Source organism: Mustela lutreola, chromosome 11, assembly GCF_030435805.1.
Source record: "Mustela lutreola isolate mMusLut2 chromosome 11, mMusLut2.pri, whole genome shotgun sequence".
In the NCBI taxonomy this organism is placed as follows: domain Eukaryota; kingdom Metazoa; phylum Chordata; class Mammalia; order Carnivora; family Mustelidae; genus Mustela; species Mustela lutreola.
Window position 1 is genome coordinate 21316618 of NC_081300.1, and position 17032 is coordinate 21333649.

Sequence of the window (17032 nt, forward strand, 5' to 3'; positions counted from 1 at the left end):
AAATCATCAACAGTTCTGGTCCTTGGCTTATTTCTTTAGGTATCTGTTACGTAATACCATCATCATAGAACATTATGTCTGATTCCTGATAAAATGAAGCTTTCAGTAAATGTTCAAACTCTGTGAAATTCCAGATTTTTGAGCTCTCATTTCTATATAATATTATATTTCCCTTCCCTTGACCTACTTTTCTATTCCAAGCTTAGTACTTATTGTTTTCATACCTTTTAACTTCAAAAACTTTGGCCAATATGAAACTAAAATAAAACACAAACTGACTGGTTCATATTATTTTATGCTAACTTTTACTTCAATACAAGCACTCTTAATTTAATAACATCTGCAAAATCTCCTTTGCCATGTAAAATAACAGATGCACAGATTCCAGGGATTAGGAAGGGCATTTTGGGGAGGGAAGCTATGCTTCAGCCTATTATAACTCACACATAAATGTTTCACCAGACTTCCTTTCATCTTTCCTTCCATTTTCCTCTCCTTTTATCTTTCTTTTTCTCTTCTTCAATTTATTCAAATAAGCCAATACTTGTTTTTCTCATTTCTCATTCTTCTGCCCAGGGATTTTCCACTTTTCCTGCTCTAGTTTTTGAATGAGGAGGGCAATTTTAATAGGTAGTGTTCCTTCTTTCAGGGTGGTCTCATTGATATGGGAAACAAAGGCAAAAAGAAAAATTATATTTCCTTAGTACCTACAGCCCACTGACAAGTCCTTAAAACAGGCAGAGTGACATTCCTCTAGGAACTCAGATGCCTCGATGTTAGTAATTTGTTAACGGCAAAAGTCATCTCAGCCTGACCCACAGGATCCTAAAAGTCCATGTTAACATATAAAAATTCCTTTGGGAACTTCCTTTATCTCTACTCCCAAGATATATGTGGGCAATCAACCCCTAGCATATGACTCACTGATAGACATCTGAAGGGTCTCATGACTGAGTTTTTACTAAACAGTAATAAATAAGCCTTTTCTAACAATAGCTGCTCCCCTCAAGGTCTTGGAAACCTTCCTTCCAAAATTCATTAGAGACTTTCGCTATCCCTAACCCTCTCTCAACTTGAAAGTATATAATGAGGCACTCCTCATGACCCAAGTACAGCTCTTTCTGCCCACGGGTCCTGTCCCCATGTTGTAATAAAACCACATTTTTTGCATGGAAGATGTCTCAAGAATTCTTTCTTGGCTGTTGGCTCTGAACCCCAATATCTCACATACATCATCATCATTTTAGATTTTATTATTATTCTGAAAATAAATGTTCACGTGTTCCTTCTCAGAGTCACGTTCTTGGCAATATCATATATCATGCAGGTTTTAAAACACAGGAATTTTTTCGTGGTTGACTTCTCAAGTGAAGTGAATTTGCAGTAATCCCATTTTACCTTTACTCAATCAGGCTAATAGGACTAATTATCTCTTTCCTGAGGGCAGGAAACTAGAGCCTGGTCATAGGGTCACCGTTTTTGCTATTACCACTTTGTTGCATTTTCAGGAGTCTCTCTGCATTGCTAATTTTTGCTGACCAACCTCCTCCATTTTAGGATAGAAGTTTAATTTTAAATTACATCTCTAATGATGGCATATCACAATTTCTACCTGTTCACTTCAAAATTGGGGGGGGGGGCGGTAAAAGCAATACAAACTGATCCTAAAGTTCAACTTCCTGGAGGGTACCTTGCTGATCTTCGTTACAAATTCTCTCATATCCTTACGCAAGACATTTACATAAGAACTTTGGGGAATTCTAGTGATCTTGTTTTCTTAAGTCAAAATTTTGAGACACAAAATAAATATTTTAAAATTTTCCAGCTGTTGGTAACAACAAGCGAACATGCTTTCAGGAAGCCTTGAACAAACAGTGAGGTTTGGCTCTGTAATTACTTTAACAAAACATCCTAATTAAAAGGGCCATCCATAAGGAATTGGAGTATTTCTCCAAGTCACAGCTGATCTTCACACTGCTTAAGCCAAGCAGAGAATGCACAGAAGGAGAGGGGATTGTTTTTAACTATCTGTACGTCCTACTGCTTCTCCTTAGTGACTTGCAGGGCTCATTACCACTGTAATGAGTAGATCAGTCCCTTGGAGTTCACCAGGAGACTCAAAAGCAAGAGGGGAAAAGTTATGCAACACAACGCACCTAGGGAGGACAAACACTGCAGTTCCCTCCCAGGAGAGGTTTCTTTGGCTACTGCAAAGAATGCCTCCCATTCCAGCTGGTTTTCAAAATGACCGCTTCCCCCTTAGCTATAATTTCAGGCATATCAGAGCAATTCTATATGGAAATTACTGACTTTAGGACTCAAAACTTTCCTACATTAGCCATGAAAGTTTTAGGAGAAGTCACTTATATCTTATGATTTAAACACTTACATCAGTAAATTAAAATTAGATGAATAAAGAAATCTCCCTTAAATTAAAAAAAAATATATATATATGTACTTATATATGTATGTATTTATATGTGTATTTATATATGGAAATAGAACAAGCTATCAGGCTGTGTATTCTTTGAAGCTACTCACAACCAATCCTGAGATTGTTCATTTGTCCAAACATCAATGCCTATCAAGGGTAACACTTTTTAATATTTGAATGATGCATTCAAAGTAAGAAAACCAAGAGGAAGGAAGAAAAATTGAAATCGGTCTAGAGGAGTATCTCCATGAAAAAAGGTTATGGGTCAATAAATATGAGCCAAATATATGTGGACTTACTAATTTCTTATAGCCAATAAGACACTTTGTTTTTCTAAGTTAGTAAAACATATCTCTCCCACATTCATATAATTATATGCCCTAAAATGGCTGTTTCCATCATGGACTTTTAAAAATATTGTTCTCATTTATTTTTTAGGAAGAGAGAGAGAGCATGAGAGGAGAGAGGTCAGTGGGAGAAGCAGACACCCTGGTGAGCAGGGAGCCCCATGTGGGACTCGATTCCGTGACTCAAGGATCATGACCTGAGGGGAAGGCAGTCGCTTAACCATCTGAGCCACGCAGGTGCCCTCCATTATGTTTTAAGAGTGAACAATTTCAGGGCACAGGGGTGGAGCAGTCATTTAAGCAACTGACTCTTGGTTTTGGCTCAGGTCATGATCTCAGGCTCCTCAGATCAAGCCCTGAGGCGGGCTCTGTGCTCAGGACCAAGTCTCCTTGAGACTCTCTCTCTCCCTCTCCCTCTGCTCCTTGCATTTGTGCACTCTCTCCTCTCACATTCTTTCCCTCAAATAAGTAAATCTTTAAAAAAAGAGTGAACAATTTCAAGTCATAGTCCATAACAGTATTATGTGCAAGAAGCATCGACTGTACTAGTTTTCTTCTATTAATTTTTTATTTGCCTTTTTAGATTGCTAATGTATACATTATGGACAAGGACAAGAGCTGCATCAACAATTACAATCCAAATAAAGAAGTGAAAGAATGAGAAAAGAGGCATTATTTGAAATGTGTTGCAGTGTGTTAAGATAATTGGCAAATGAGTAACACTTGGATGAGTGAAGGCACATTTTAAATTAATTGTGGCAGAAATAATTTTCCTAAAGGCATTCTTTCTGAAGAATATTTACTATGCTGTCCTATACATCCTTCCTTGTAACCTTAGTCTACCTCTTTTTCCTGAAGTTTTTAGTTCAAGTACTATTTCTTTTCATGAAGCTTTTTCAATCAGCACAGTCATTATCTGTTTATCTCTCAAGAGAACTGTTCTTCTCTCTTTCATGTTCATACTCCCCATAACTGGGCACATGATGGGTTATTAATTATATTTCATAATAACTGCATCAATACTCAAGAAAGAAAAAGTAACCAAGAAGGTTGCATGCAGAAGAGGGACATTAGTAAGCCAAGAGTATAGAAACTTTCAAGCAAATCCAATTAAGCAACATTTATTAAGATTTTATTCATGAACACAGCATAGAGATTCTTGATTAAAATAGATGTATGGATTGGATTATATTAAGATTGCATAGATGCGAGAAGCATTCAGTTAAGTAGAATGTTTGGTGCCATCCCAGGGGCTGTGATTTTGATTCCACAAGACTGTGAGTCATTTGGAGTGAGGAGAAAGAGCTCATAAGTCAAGTGGAGAGCCTCATTCATCCTGGATATTTTATAGGACCTTCGGCACCTCTGTTCCATTTATTTTCACTCCTTCCAGTAAGAGATATAGTCCCTTAGGTTTGGGTAAATGATATGACCTCATTTCTTAGAATCTTTTGCATTGAATCACTGTCTTTTATTGTCACTGGGTCAATTCTAGAGGATTCGCGGAGGCTTTGCTCAGATAATCTGTATTAGACACTGGACATGAAAAACCTGGTCCTGAGTTTCAGATCCACAATTACTAGCTTAGTTATTTGATTAAATTAGTTAAATTTTCTTAGCTTACGTTACTTTCCTTTAAAAATTAAGTCTAATAATATATACCTCACAAAGATAAATGAGAGGCTAAATACCAGTTTATAAACTTTAAGAGTTATTTCTTAAATAAATAGAAAAACAAGGTATTTGTGTAACTTATCTTGTCTTTATTCTTGAATAAGACAGAGCATATCCTCATGACTTTAGACCCAAGCCACCATGGTCTCTAATAACTTTCACCACCAACTGGGCTATAACTTCAAGATGTCTAATCTTGTTATTCTGCTTGGAGGGCTCTTGCCTGACCTATTCATGCAGCTGCCTCCCTCACTGCCTTAAGGACCGTGCTGATATTTTACCCAATCAGAGAGATCTTCTCAACACCCTACATAAAACAGTACTCCTTAATCTTTCTATTCCCTCTATGATGCTTTATTTTTCTTCATAGCATTCATCACTACCCATCTCTATCTCAATAACATTTATACTCCTTGAGAATAGGGATCTTATTTATTGCTTTACCCTTGGTATTGAAAATAATGCCTGATATATATAGACCTTCAAAAAGAAATATATGTTGAATAAACAAATACATGAATGTTCCCTAATCTATTAGTGAAGGATATAAGCTTTATGAAGTGTGGCTTTGTGTAGCTCTACAACTTTTCGAATTATAATACCTAAGACAAGTTAAATAACATCTGCTAATTCCCAAGTTACTTTTCCATAAAACTTGACATTACCTCTCAGCTTTCCTAAGATGGCCCATGGTTGTCTAATCTAATACAATTGTTCATGCTTCAACCACGGTAATCTCTTCAAAATGCAAATATAATTAGGTCACTATTTAAAAAAATCCTTTAATGACTTGCTTAGAATAACCACATTATTGCTTTAATGACATTCTTGGGATAAAGTCCAAAATCCTTAATTTGTTCTTGCAAGACTTAGAATCTGCTATTTTACAAATCTCAACACATGTCATCTCTGTGTTTCAGTCCTGATGGTCTTTTTTTTTTTTTTCTCAGATCTTGAATACTGTCATGGTCTGTCTTAATTTCAGACCTGCGTTCACCTTGCCCTCCACATTTCCTCCCTCAGACTGTCATGTATGCTTTTGCATGGCAAACTCCTGTTCACCCTTTCGGTCTTGGTTTAAAAGCAAACCTGTATGTCTATTTGCCTATCAACCTATCTATTCATTCTATGTTGACAGATCAGATACTACCAATATTCTTCCAGGAAAAGGCAATTTCCTAAGGCTTCACCTGGAATGTCTGTTTCTCTTTGCTATGTTCTAAGCTCCACAAGGAGATCATGCCTTTTATCCACTAATATTCTCAGAGCTAAGCACAGTACCCAAAACTTAGTAAGTTTCCTATGAATATTCTTTAATGTGCCAGTAGGAATAGCCGTTATTGTGGAAATGGAATTTTTTGCTTGTTTTCCTGCCACATTAATTACTTTATAAAATGGAATCTATGAAAATCATGAGTGATGGTGAATTACTTAGAGGAACAGAAGATCAGGAAGGAGAAAAATGAGAAGGAGGAGCTCAAAGAAGAAGGTAGGAAAAGCCAGAAGGGACACTGCAAGAACTAGGACAAGAATAAAAATAAGGGAAAGAGAGAGAGCAAAAGGGAGAGGAAGTGGAAGGGACATAGCATTTTCACCTTGCAGTAATTTGGATGCCTTCAGGTCTACCAGTGAAGGAATAAGAAGATTTTGTTGTCAGTGATTTAGACAGTCATCTGGCACCAGATACATGTGTGTTTATTCTTTAAGCCACTTTTCCTTGGTCTCGGTTTTTCTTTTTTAATTTTAATTCTTTAAAAAAATTATTTATTTATTTATTTGTCAGAAATAGAACAAGCAGGGGAAGCAGCAGGTAGAGCAAGGAGCCTGACACAGGACTCCATCCCAGAGTCCTAAACCAAAGTCAGATTCTTAACTAACTGAGCCAACCAGGCATCCCCGCTTACTCCCAGTTTTAATCATTTAACTTGAAGTATACTGATCATAACCAACTTCTTTTTTAAGTACCTTGTACTTATTTCTACTTTATTACTTAGACTTTTTTCCTGTCACTTCTATTACTCATTTCTCTTGAATTTTATTTTCTTATTAGTCATGATGTTTTTATTTCAAAAGCTATTTCACATCTGCTAATTTAAATAATTGGTATGTGACTTTTATACAAATCTCAATATCTCATCCACAAATGTCTTAAGACAATAATTAATTAAGTAAATAAGGCAGATTATTCTTATGTAAAAAAAAGATAAACTGTCAAATATGAATGACCATATCGCAAACAAGCAAAAAATATATATTGCTGTTTTGCAGAAGCATCATAAGGAACAAGAGAAGCTATGTAAAGTAATTATATTTCATGATTACTATCAGAAATTGTAGCAGTTCCTATGAAGAAAATCTCAATGTTGGTTATTCAATAAAATTTAAAAGGATTATTTTAAATTATCTTGAAAAAATAACTTATGAAGACTATAATTAATGCATAATTTTATGTGGCATGCTTGAAAAATCCATTGAAGATTTTGTATTTTGTACTGTTTTGTTTTGCATGGAAAGATATAGGGTGAACAGATATCCCCAGATATCTGGTGTTGGAATTCATCATCTTCTATTAAGTGAATATTAGAAGCTGAAGTAACAAAGAACATAGAAATCAGAACCATAATGATTGGAGATAGATCTTACCATCTAGATCATTCTCAGGAGTCTCTGCTGTGTACCAGTTGGAAGGTGGTCCAGTGCCATTAACTGTCATGGCTGACACTTGGAAGCTGTACTGACTTCCTTTCTCCAGACCTATGAGAGAATTTTCCAGAAAGAGGAAAAAAATTACTGATTAACAAGTATTTCTAGCAGGATTTCCAAAATTTTAGTAAAATTTTAACAACAGTAGACACACTTTACATGGTTTGTGACTGTTGTGGTAATTATTTTGGCCAAAAGGGCAGAAGTATTATGTCAAGGAATCAAATTATTTTTCATATATTCTCATTTTTTTCTAGTTTATAAAATTGTATCACTGAAAATAGCTTCTGGGCAGATGTAGAATATAAAATATGAACGATGAAGAAATAATAAAAAATAGCAAGGATCGTTTTTTCTCACAGTCTGCCCGTGAATTAAGAGCACTGTCTATAAATCAAGAGCAGTCATTCTAAAAATTTATGTCTCCATCATTTATTCAAGGTCAGTGATTATGTTTTCTTTGGGCCAAGAAAAAAGAATCCAAAGCCACTGCACTTAAATAGAAAATATTAGGTGCTTTGTGTTTCAAAACCATCGCAAAACATACTTGTTTTGAATTACCTTTCATACTATAAGATGAAAAAAGTCTGTCTCCATAACAATTTGGACATAAACTATTGTACATAGTGATGATATCAGGCCTTAGTTTAGATTGTACAGAGAACACAGATTGATGAGAAACGGCCCATGTATCACTAGTGTGATATGTGTAAATTTTTACCTAAATAATACTCCTCTTAGCTAATGAGCTAGCAGCTCATTACCATGACATATTATTGTAAAACAAATGAAACTTGTTAAAAAACTGTGTGACTTTTTTTGAGACACTTAGGGTTTGGCTTAAAGCAACAAATCCTTAAACCTCAAGGAGTTGAACAACCCTAATAAAAAGTTAAAAATATAATCACTATTTATTTTTTCTGTTACTCTAAAGTGACATAAATATTTAGTAATGAGAAAAATTCATAAAGAAAATGAAATATTGGAGAAATGATGCTTATCATGTACAATGTTACATATTTATAGGTGTTTTTTTGTTTTTTGTTTTTTTGTTTTTTTTTTTTTGCTGAAGCCAATGAGTAAATCTTGGTCCTAAGGGGAATTTTAACTTATTATTAATTGGAGATAATGCTTCAAATGATGGTTAGAATGGACTTGTTAATATCCAGGGCAGTTACCTTTAATAAATTGTACTATTAGAGAAGACAATTTGATAAATACACCCATACAAAAGTATCTATAACACAATGTGCTATCTTCTCAAGAGAGTTCTAATTTTGTAAGATAGTCTAAGCTCCATGAAGAAATAGACTGAGAATGGTTAATATTGCTGTTGTTTTTGTTAATGCTGCTGTTTTATTTGTATATCCATAGATCCCACTACACTCCCTGACACACGGAAGGCACACACAAAAAAGCAGCTGTTGAAAGACCCACTAAAGCATTGCTTAACACACATGAAAATATGAGGTTAAAATACAATAACCAAAATCATCAGGTAGGCTTGTGCTCACTTTGATTTGTCCCTTAGTTCACATGACACTGATCTGGATTTGTTAACATTTTGCACTCTTTCCTAGGCCCCATAGTTGATTACTGAGGCAGAGGGATTTAGAGTTCTTCCAGATTATTAAAAATAATAGGGAGAGAATTATGAGAAGAAATGCTTACCTAATCATTGTAATTCATAACTTTCATAGTGTTCTTATCTGACATAGTTTTAGACCATCAAGAATATTCTTTTGTATTAACTTTATTTTTCTCTGAAATGGATGGTCAATTGTGCTAATACCATCTCCAATAATGATTAGGAACACCATCTGTATTGGTCAGTTTTATGTGTCAACTTGGCTAGACTCAAGTGCCCACTTTTCAGTCAAACACTAATTAAGGAGTTGCTGTGAAGGTATTTTAGAGATGTGTCTAAAGTGCATATTCAGTTGATTTTAAGTAAGAAATATTATCCAAGTGTGAGGAGGGGGCCAGATTCAACCTGGTGAAAGGTCCTAAGAGCAGAAGTAAGGCTTCCCTGAAGAAGAAATTTCACCTGCAGACAGCAACTTCAGCTCGAGAGTTTCGGCCTGCCCTTCCTAAGCCTGCCCTATAGATTTTGGAATCACCTAACCAGCCATCACAATCAATTAAGCCAATTTCTTGTAATAAATGTCTTAGTACATATCACCACAGGTTCTGTGCCTCTTGTTGAACCCTGACTGACATACCATCTTATCACACGCAATATTTGACATAAAATGGAAATCTTTAAATGCCCTATATTTTGTTCCGTTCATTTGAATGGAACTTAAATCAAGTAAGTTTATGTGTGCAGAATCTATTAATTTTTAGTAGGAATGTATTAAAACATCTCACTAGAAAGTAGATAGGAGTAGTAAAAATAGTTCACTAGGAAGAAAGATCTCTCCTCCAAATTTTGCAAAATTTTCATTTATATTATATATATTCATATATATTATGCTGAGGTTCTATAAGTATCACTAATTCAGTTTTGAATAAAACAAAAAGCTACTAACAATTTCGAGTGAAATTTTCATGAGGAAAATTGAGGAAATTTTAATTTAATTAAATGAGGAAATTTAGGGACTACCCATCTAATATTTCCCCAGTGAAGCCTTGCTTGACCACCCTGACCTATTGATCAGAACATCCCTTCCAACCAGGGAAAGGGGTTGTTAATAATCATCCTCTCTGACATCTGTAGTGAGGGTTTGACATGCTGTATATATTAATGAGTAGGTCACTCGGAAATCTAGCCAAATTTCCTTGAACTACTGTATTTTAGCTTAAAATTTTTTATTTTGCATTTTATTCTAGAATATACCTGCGTAATCTCTCTCACCAAAACACACCTAGAAATTCTAGATTAAGTATAAAAAAGTCTACATATATACATAAAATCCCAATATCAAAAGAGGTCTTAATATTTATTCAGATGGCCTATTGAGCATTATTTATATGTATGTCTAACTAACAAAGTGATCTTGTAAACAAGAATGCCTTTGGAATGAGAAATTCACCAAGTGAAGGCACTTACTCAACCCTTTAACTTATTAGAAGAGTTCTTCCTTAGATTGCACTGAATATGCTTTACTGTAGTATGTTTGCAGATAAGCTTAGTTTTATACAGCAGGGATTAAAAAAAAACTAAATTCCCCTCTTAAAATATTTTTACCCAAATCTTCTGAATCTACATTTTGTCTTCTGAAACCTGTATCAACAGGATTAAACCTATGACATTCTACTATATCTAGATAAATATAAGATGCAGTGATAGGCAGAACCAGACATTTTGGCTTTTCAGAGAGGCATTCTGGATATTACCTTCAGAATTCTAGGTTGCAAATATTCCTGCTTCTTTGTTGTGAGGGATACTTGCCTGGGCAAGTTTTAGATGTACTGGAAGCTCTCTTAATCTCAATTTCCCATATAAAATAATTAAGAAATCATTGTTTTTCCATCTTATAAAGTTCTTTTGAGAATCAAATGACAAACTGCTTTTCTAAAATAGTTTCTATAATTAAACATTTAATGGATATAGAGATAACATTGGCAAATTACTTTCTCACTTGATTTTCACATACTCTATGATTTTGCCACAGAATGCATTATTACTTCCAGTCTAGGGATAAAGATAATAAGGATCAGAGAAATTAAGCAAGGTTACTACGTGGAGCTATAATCAAAACCTGGATGCTCTTGGGTGAACACCCTTGGTTCTGTCCTATCTCCTGTTGGGACCCCAGAAACATTCTCCTCAGAGACCTACCTGGCCCAGGCTGGGGCCTAAGAGGGACATCAGTAACAAACATAAAGCCCTGCAAATATGCAAGGAATTTTTGTCTAAAATGATTATATCCAGAATTGAAAAATAAACAGGCAGGGAGGAAAGAATCCATGATTCTATAATTTTAAAAATGGATCAACCTAAGAGTTCAGTAAAACTTCAAATTCAGTGTAGAATTAAGTTTTTCTCTCACTTAGAAAAAAGTATTACCATTGGAAAGAGGAGGTGTCTTCAAAAGTTGTAAAAATATATGTTTATAAAAAATAAAAAATTATATATAAAAAAAAATTGTAACAATGATCACCATGAACAATCAAGTTTTTGAGACACAAACCTGGATAGCTGATATCTAAAGATCTTTCAAAACAGTATCTATTATCTATCTATTATCTATCTATCTATCTATCCATCTATCTATTCATTCATTCACTGAAGGTGGGGTAAAGGGAAATCTGTTTGGAATCAAAAGCTTTTTTTGTGTGTGTATTTCTAAAAGTCATTTCCCGGGATGTGTTTCCTGTGTTGGGCAAGTAGAAAATTTAAATAGCATTTTTTAAAGAAATAGGTAGGAAAGCTTTGATTTAATTTCTTCTAGAGTTATGCAGCTCCTTTAGCTGTGAAGCTAATAGTCAATTTTTATTATCCAACAGATACCTTTTTCAATTGTGCATTATTCCACTTTATTTATTCCATTTTGTGTATCCCTTTATACATACAAAATCACACATTCATTGTCTGTGGTTGGCAACACATTACCTACGGTTTAAGAGCTAGGAGTATAGGTTTTCAATTCAGGCTAAATATTAGTTTTACTCCACCGCTCATGAGGTATGTGACCTTGAAAATCTTGCTTCTCCTCCCTCTTTGTCTAAGTGTCCTCATTAATAAAATGGGAATATATATAAAAATTGTTACAAAGACTAAATTTGAAAAAAATATATAAACTGTTTTTCCTATAGAGGTTTTCCAGCTTGGCCAAGGAATATTAATACACCAAAAAATGGACATATTTGCTGTATACATTTTGATGAGTTTGGACATATGCAAACATCCATGAGACCCTTACTACAACCATGGTAATAAACATAACCACCACTTCCAAAAGATTACTCATATTCTTTTTCTTTTTTTTGTAATGGTAGAAACACTTAGCATGAGATCTACTTTCGTAACAATTTTTAAGTGCACAATACAGTATTGTTTTATAGCAAAACTCTAGAATTTATTCATGTTGTATAGCTGTCACTTTATACTCATTGAACAACTCCATTTTACCCTCCCCTTCTCCATTGGCAACCACCATTCTATTCTCTGCTTTCATGAGTTTGACTATTTTAAATGGCTCATATAAAAAAATCATGCAGTATTTGTCCTTCTGTGACTGACTTATTTCACTTAGCATGTCTTCCAGGTCCATCTATGTTGTTGCAAATAGCAGGCTTTCCTTATTTTATTTAAGACTGAATAATATTTCATTGTGTATCTATTTTTACCACATTTTCTTTATCCATTTGTCTGTCAATGGACATTTGAATTGTCTGTCTTGGCTGTTGTGAATAGTGCTACAACGAACATGTGAATGTAGATAACTCTTCTACATCCTGATTTTAATTCTTTTGGATATGTTCCCAGATGCCAGATAGGTAGATCATATGGCAGTTCTATTTTTAATTTTTTGAAGAAACTCCATACTGTTTTCAACATAGTGGCTGTTGTCAAAGTTCATGTTGGTATTATTATTGTTGTAAATGTTAAAGTTAGTTTTAATACCAATTATCAATTACAGATTCATATGATAGTCAGAGTCATTCATAATACAGTGAGTTAAAGATGACAATATTTTGTAGTACAAGGAGTACATAACTAGGACCTGAAATGCCTACAGTCTGGTTGGTAGATCTTAACAACGTCACTCTTCAGATCTGTTACCTCTTCTGCAAAACAAGGGCCATGCATGAGATGAATGGTGTGTTTGCCACTCTGTTTTACAGGGACTCTAGATCAATCTCAATGTGCGTGTGTGTATGTGAGGGTGGGCGTGTGTGTGTATGTTTGTGCCTGTGTGGTTGCATGCTTGTGCCTGAGTGTTTCCTAGATGATTCTAAGTATAATTTGGTGTAAGTAGCAATGCTTTTCTTAGCTGTGAAAAAATGTATTGTTGAAAGCAGATTGTCTTCTGCCTGTTTCTAACCCCAATACTAAGTGCCTTCAAGCTCTGTATTTCTGTTCTCTTTCTAATTTCATATAACTTATGGTTAGAGATGGTACATTATTCAAAGAATCTAATGTTAACCTTGTTGTGAAAGTCTATGCTATTGTCTCATTTTTCAGTCCATAAAATACCAATGCATGTTTATCATTATGTTTATTCTATATTGGCCATGAAACACAAGAAAACTCTTATATTCAATTCCAAATAACCTTCTCTGAAAGGCACTCAAAAATTAAAATCAACACTTTAAAATTTAGTTGACATGGGATCTCACAATGAAGTTGATAACAGTGATTTAAAATCCTTGCTATAACTGAATTACTTTGTTATTGCAGATGCCTCATTATCCTAGTAAAAAACACACATAACAAAAAACACCTAACAGAAAGAGAACTGTAAAAAAAAAAAAAAAGTTTGAGTCTCTAGACCTGAATATTCATACACCCAAATGAAGCATTCTGACATTTCCAATTTTCTAACAGACAAATCAATATATCCACATATCTTAAAGGTATTGGAAACATGGGGTCAAATCTTCTACATTATAAAGTACTGCAGAATCATACAAAAAATCAATTACTTCTGCAAACTAAAAATTGCATAAATTAGTAAACATATCCTGGGGACAAGTCAAAACCACAACCAATCTACCAGTGTGTAGTACTTTCTGGCTCCTTGATGCTTTGTAGTACGGAAGACATTTCTGCATCTAGAAAAGCAACAGGCATTACCGAAGTTGGATTCCACTTCAGGGGAGAGCAAGGCAGAGGCTCTGCAAAACTTGTTTTTAATGTTTTAAGGATATGAGGCTATTCTATGAAGACTTTTATTTCTTCACTTCAAATGAAAAATAGAGTCTGTGTGACTATGTTTTACAATATCATATAACCTTACAAATATAACTGCCCAGATTGTTTATCTTCCCAAATTCACTTTATAATTATTGAAATGAAGAAGGAACAGTATGAATGAAGGATTCAAATTTGGAGTTCAGATTCATACAAATATATACAGATGGGACTGGGCATTTGTGAGCTATTCCAATAGCAAGCTAATTAATCCATCCTATTTCTTTGCTTTTGACCAGAATGGTATTAAACCAGATGGGTAATGGGTTATATTTCATGCTAATTAAAAACTCTAATTGTCCCATATATTTTAGAAGAATAAAATACTGGACTGGATTATTTATTTTATTTATTTATTTTTTTTTTAAGATTTTATTTATTTATTTGAGAGAGAGACAGTGAGAGAGAGCATGAGCGAGGAGAAGGTCAGAGAGCCGAGAAGGTCAGAGAGCGAAGCAGACTCCCCATGGAGCTGGGAGCCCGATGCGGGACTCGATCCCGGGACTCCGGGATCATGACCTGAGCCGAAGGCAGTTGTCCAACCAACTGAGCCACCCAGGCGTCCCTGGATTATTTATTTTTGAATAAACTTTATTAGAGAATATAATTGTCCTCAAGAATTGTCCTCAAGATTGTCCTCAAGAAGAAAAATAAAAGGAGTCTATAGTGAGTTGAGGAGTATTCACTTCAAAACTCATGTATACTTGGAACTTCAGAATGTGAACTTACTTGGAAATAGGATCTTTATAAATAAAATTAGTCAAGGATCTTGAGAAGAAACCATCCTGGATTTATAGTGGGGTCTATCCAATGACTGGTGTTCTTATGCAGAGATAGGAGAGGCATATCTATAAGCCAAAGAATGACAAGAATTGCCAGCAACCAGCAGAGGTGAGGAGACAAACATGGATGAGTTTTCCTTCAGAAACTTCAGAAGGAACCATCCTTGATGACGCCTTTATTACAAACTTTTTGCCTTTTTCTTTTTTTAATGATTTCACTTTCTATAGAGTAAAGATCCTAAAAGTTTGTATATTTAGGGAGTCAGAATCTTTGATAATACTGAGTTGAATGGGGACGCCTGGGTGGCTCAGTTAAGCTGCTGCCTTTGGCTCAGGTCATGATCTCGGGGTCCTGGGATCGAGTTCCACATCAGGCTCCTTGTCCAGCAGGGAGCCTGCTTCTCTCTCTGCCTCTGCCTGCCACTCTGTCTGCTTGTGCTCTCTCTATGACAAATAAATAAATAAAATCTCTAAAAAAAATACTAGGTTGAATGTATTAAATTCCATTTGCCACAAATATCATAATTACTAAACATTTCATACCAGCAGTTTCTCTAGGCTGTGGGGCTACTATTCTTTATTTTCTGGACCACTTGTCATTTAGCTGTTCAGTGGACATGGAATTGGCTTCCGTGGTAGGAATTTTCAATTTTGGTATGATATGACATGACATATGATATGACATAATATAACACTAGAGTCTTGAATTTTTTCATTTTATATGTACAATTTTAAAAATACATATTTTATTGTTATATAAATAACAATCACTATCAATATTTTGGTATATATATTACTGTAAATACTTTTCTACCAATTCATTTTTTATTTATAAATATGGGCTTATACATTAATGTTGATTTAGAGTTTAGTTATTTACATAACAGTATGTTTTAAATATTTAACATGTTATTTAATAGTTTTGCATTATATCATTTGCAATAGATCTACAGTATTCCATGACATGATCTTGATGAAATATTTTAGGAAACTGTCTACATTTGGATACTTGAACTCTTTTTTCCTATAATTGGGTATTAAAGTAACAGTGCAATGAACTTATTTATAGTTAAAAACTTCACAGAAAATATGGTTCAGAATTGGAATAAATTCTTAGTAGAAAACTATATCTATGAAGATCTCTGTCTCTTTCTCTCTCCCATTCTCTCTCTCACACATACATATTTACACCTGTGTATAACACATATCTCCACATTGCTTTCCAGAAAGATTCCAGAATCTTCTGGCCCACAGAAGTATATGAGTATTCATTATTTCTCTCAGATGCTTTCCAGAACAAGGTATCATCATTCATTTATATCTTTATTACTTTAATCAAAGGAAAATGCTAACTCATTTTTGTTTCAGTTTGCATTTCTCTACTAATGAGTTTGAACATTTTATCATGTGTATTGGCTTTTTATAGTTCTATAAATTGAGTACCCAATCCTTAGTTTTTCAATCAGAACATTCATCCTTTATATAATTATTCTATAAAATTTTTAAAAATATTTTTGACCTTTTCCTTTTGAGAAGAAAAATTAAAAAAAAAAAAGCGTCAAGACTTCAAATGTCAATAGCTACTAAAAACTAAGGCATGGTGCTTGCTCCAGTAGCACGTACACTAAAACCGGAGTGATACAGAGGAGATTAGCACAGCTTCTGTACGAGGATGACTTACAAATTATGGATGCATTCCACATTTTGTATGATAGAGATCAAAATTTTTAGAAAGTAGATCCTAGGAGTCTTCATCACAAGGAAATTTTTTTCTTTTTCTTTTTGTTGTATCTATCTGAGATAATGGCTGCTAACTAAACTGACAGTGCAATCATTTCACAATAAACAAAAGTCAAAGCATTGCATTGTATACCTTAAACTTATACAGAGACATATGACAATTATACAACAATAAAATTGGGGTGCTTGGATACAATTATCCTTAGAGGCTCTTCTTCTAGTCTAGTATTATATCTTGGGAATTATACTTAAAACTTTCAGCAAGATTTTTTCAATCTTGGTGATTTCTTTCAAAATATCAACTTCGGTTATTGTTACCTTCTTCCTGTAATTTCATCAGGAAAAAAGACTTAGGGTCTTGGCTTTTCTTAAGCTTTTTAAATGATGTGGTAGAGTGTCATAACTTCTGCTTAGAGACAATAATACCTGCTTAAGAGATTTTGTCCAGATATAAAACAAGTAATGTGATTTTTGACAATCTACCTTGGAA

At 34.2% G+C, this 17032-nt stretch overlaps 1 protein-coding gene and 1 non-coding gene across 2 annotated transcripts in view; one reads left to right on the forward strand and one right to left on the reverse strand.

Annotated features, from left to right (window-relative positions):
- DCC (DCC netrin 1 receptor) overlaps positions 1-17032 on the reverse strand; it is a 769602-nt gene that overhangs the window by 179895 nt on the left and 572675 nt on the right. The window contains exon 13 of the mRNA XM_059139941.1: positions 7099-7209. Coding sequence (XP_058995924.1) covers positions 7099-7209 — 111 coding nt within the window. The remainder of the gene's footprint in view (positions 1-7098; positions 7210-17032) is intronic.
- On the forward strand, positions 16403-16509 carry LOC131811967 (U6 spliceosomal RNA). Its single transcript, XR_009346206.1, has one exon. It is a non-coding gene; the product is annotated as a U6 spliceosomal RNA (small nuclear RNA).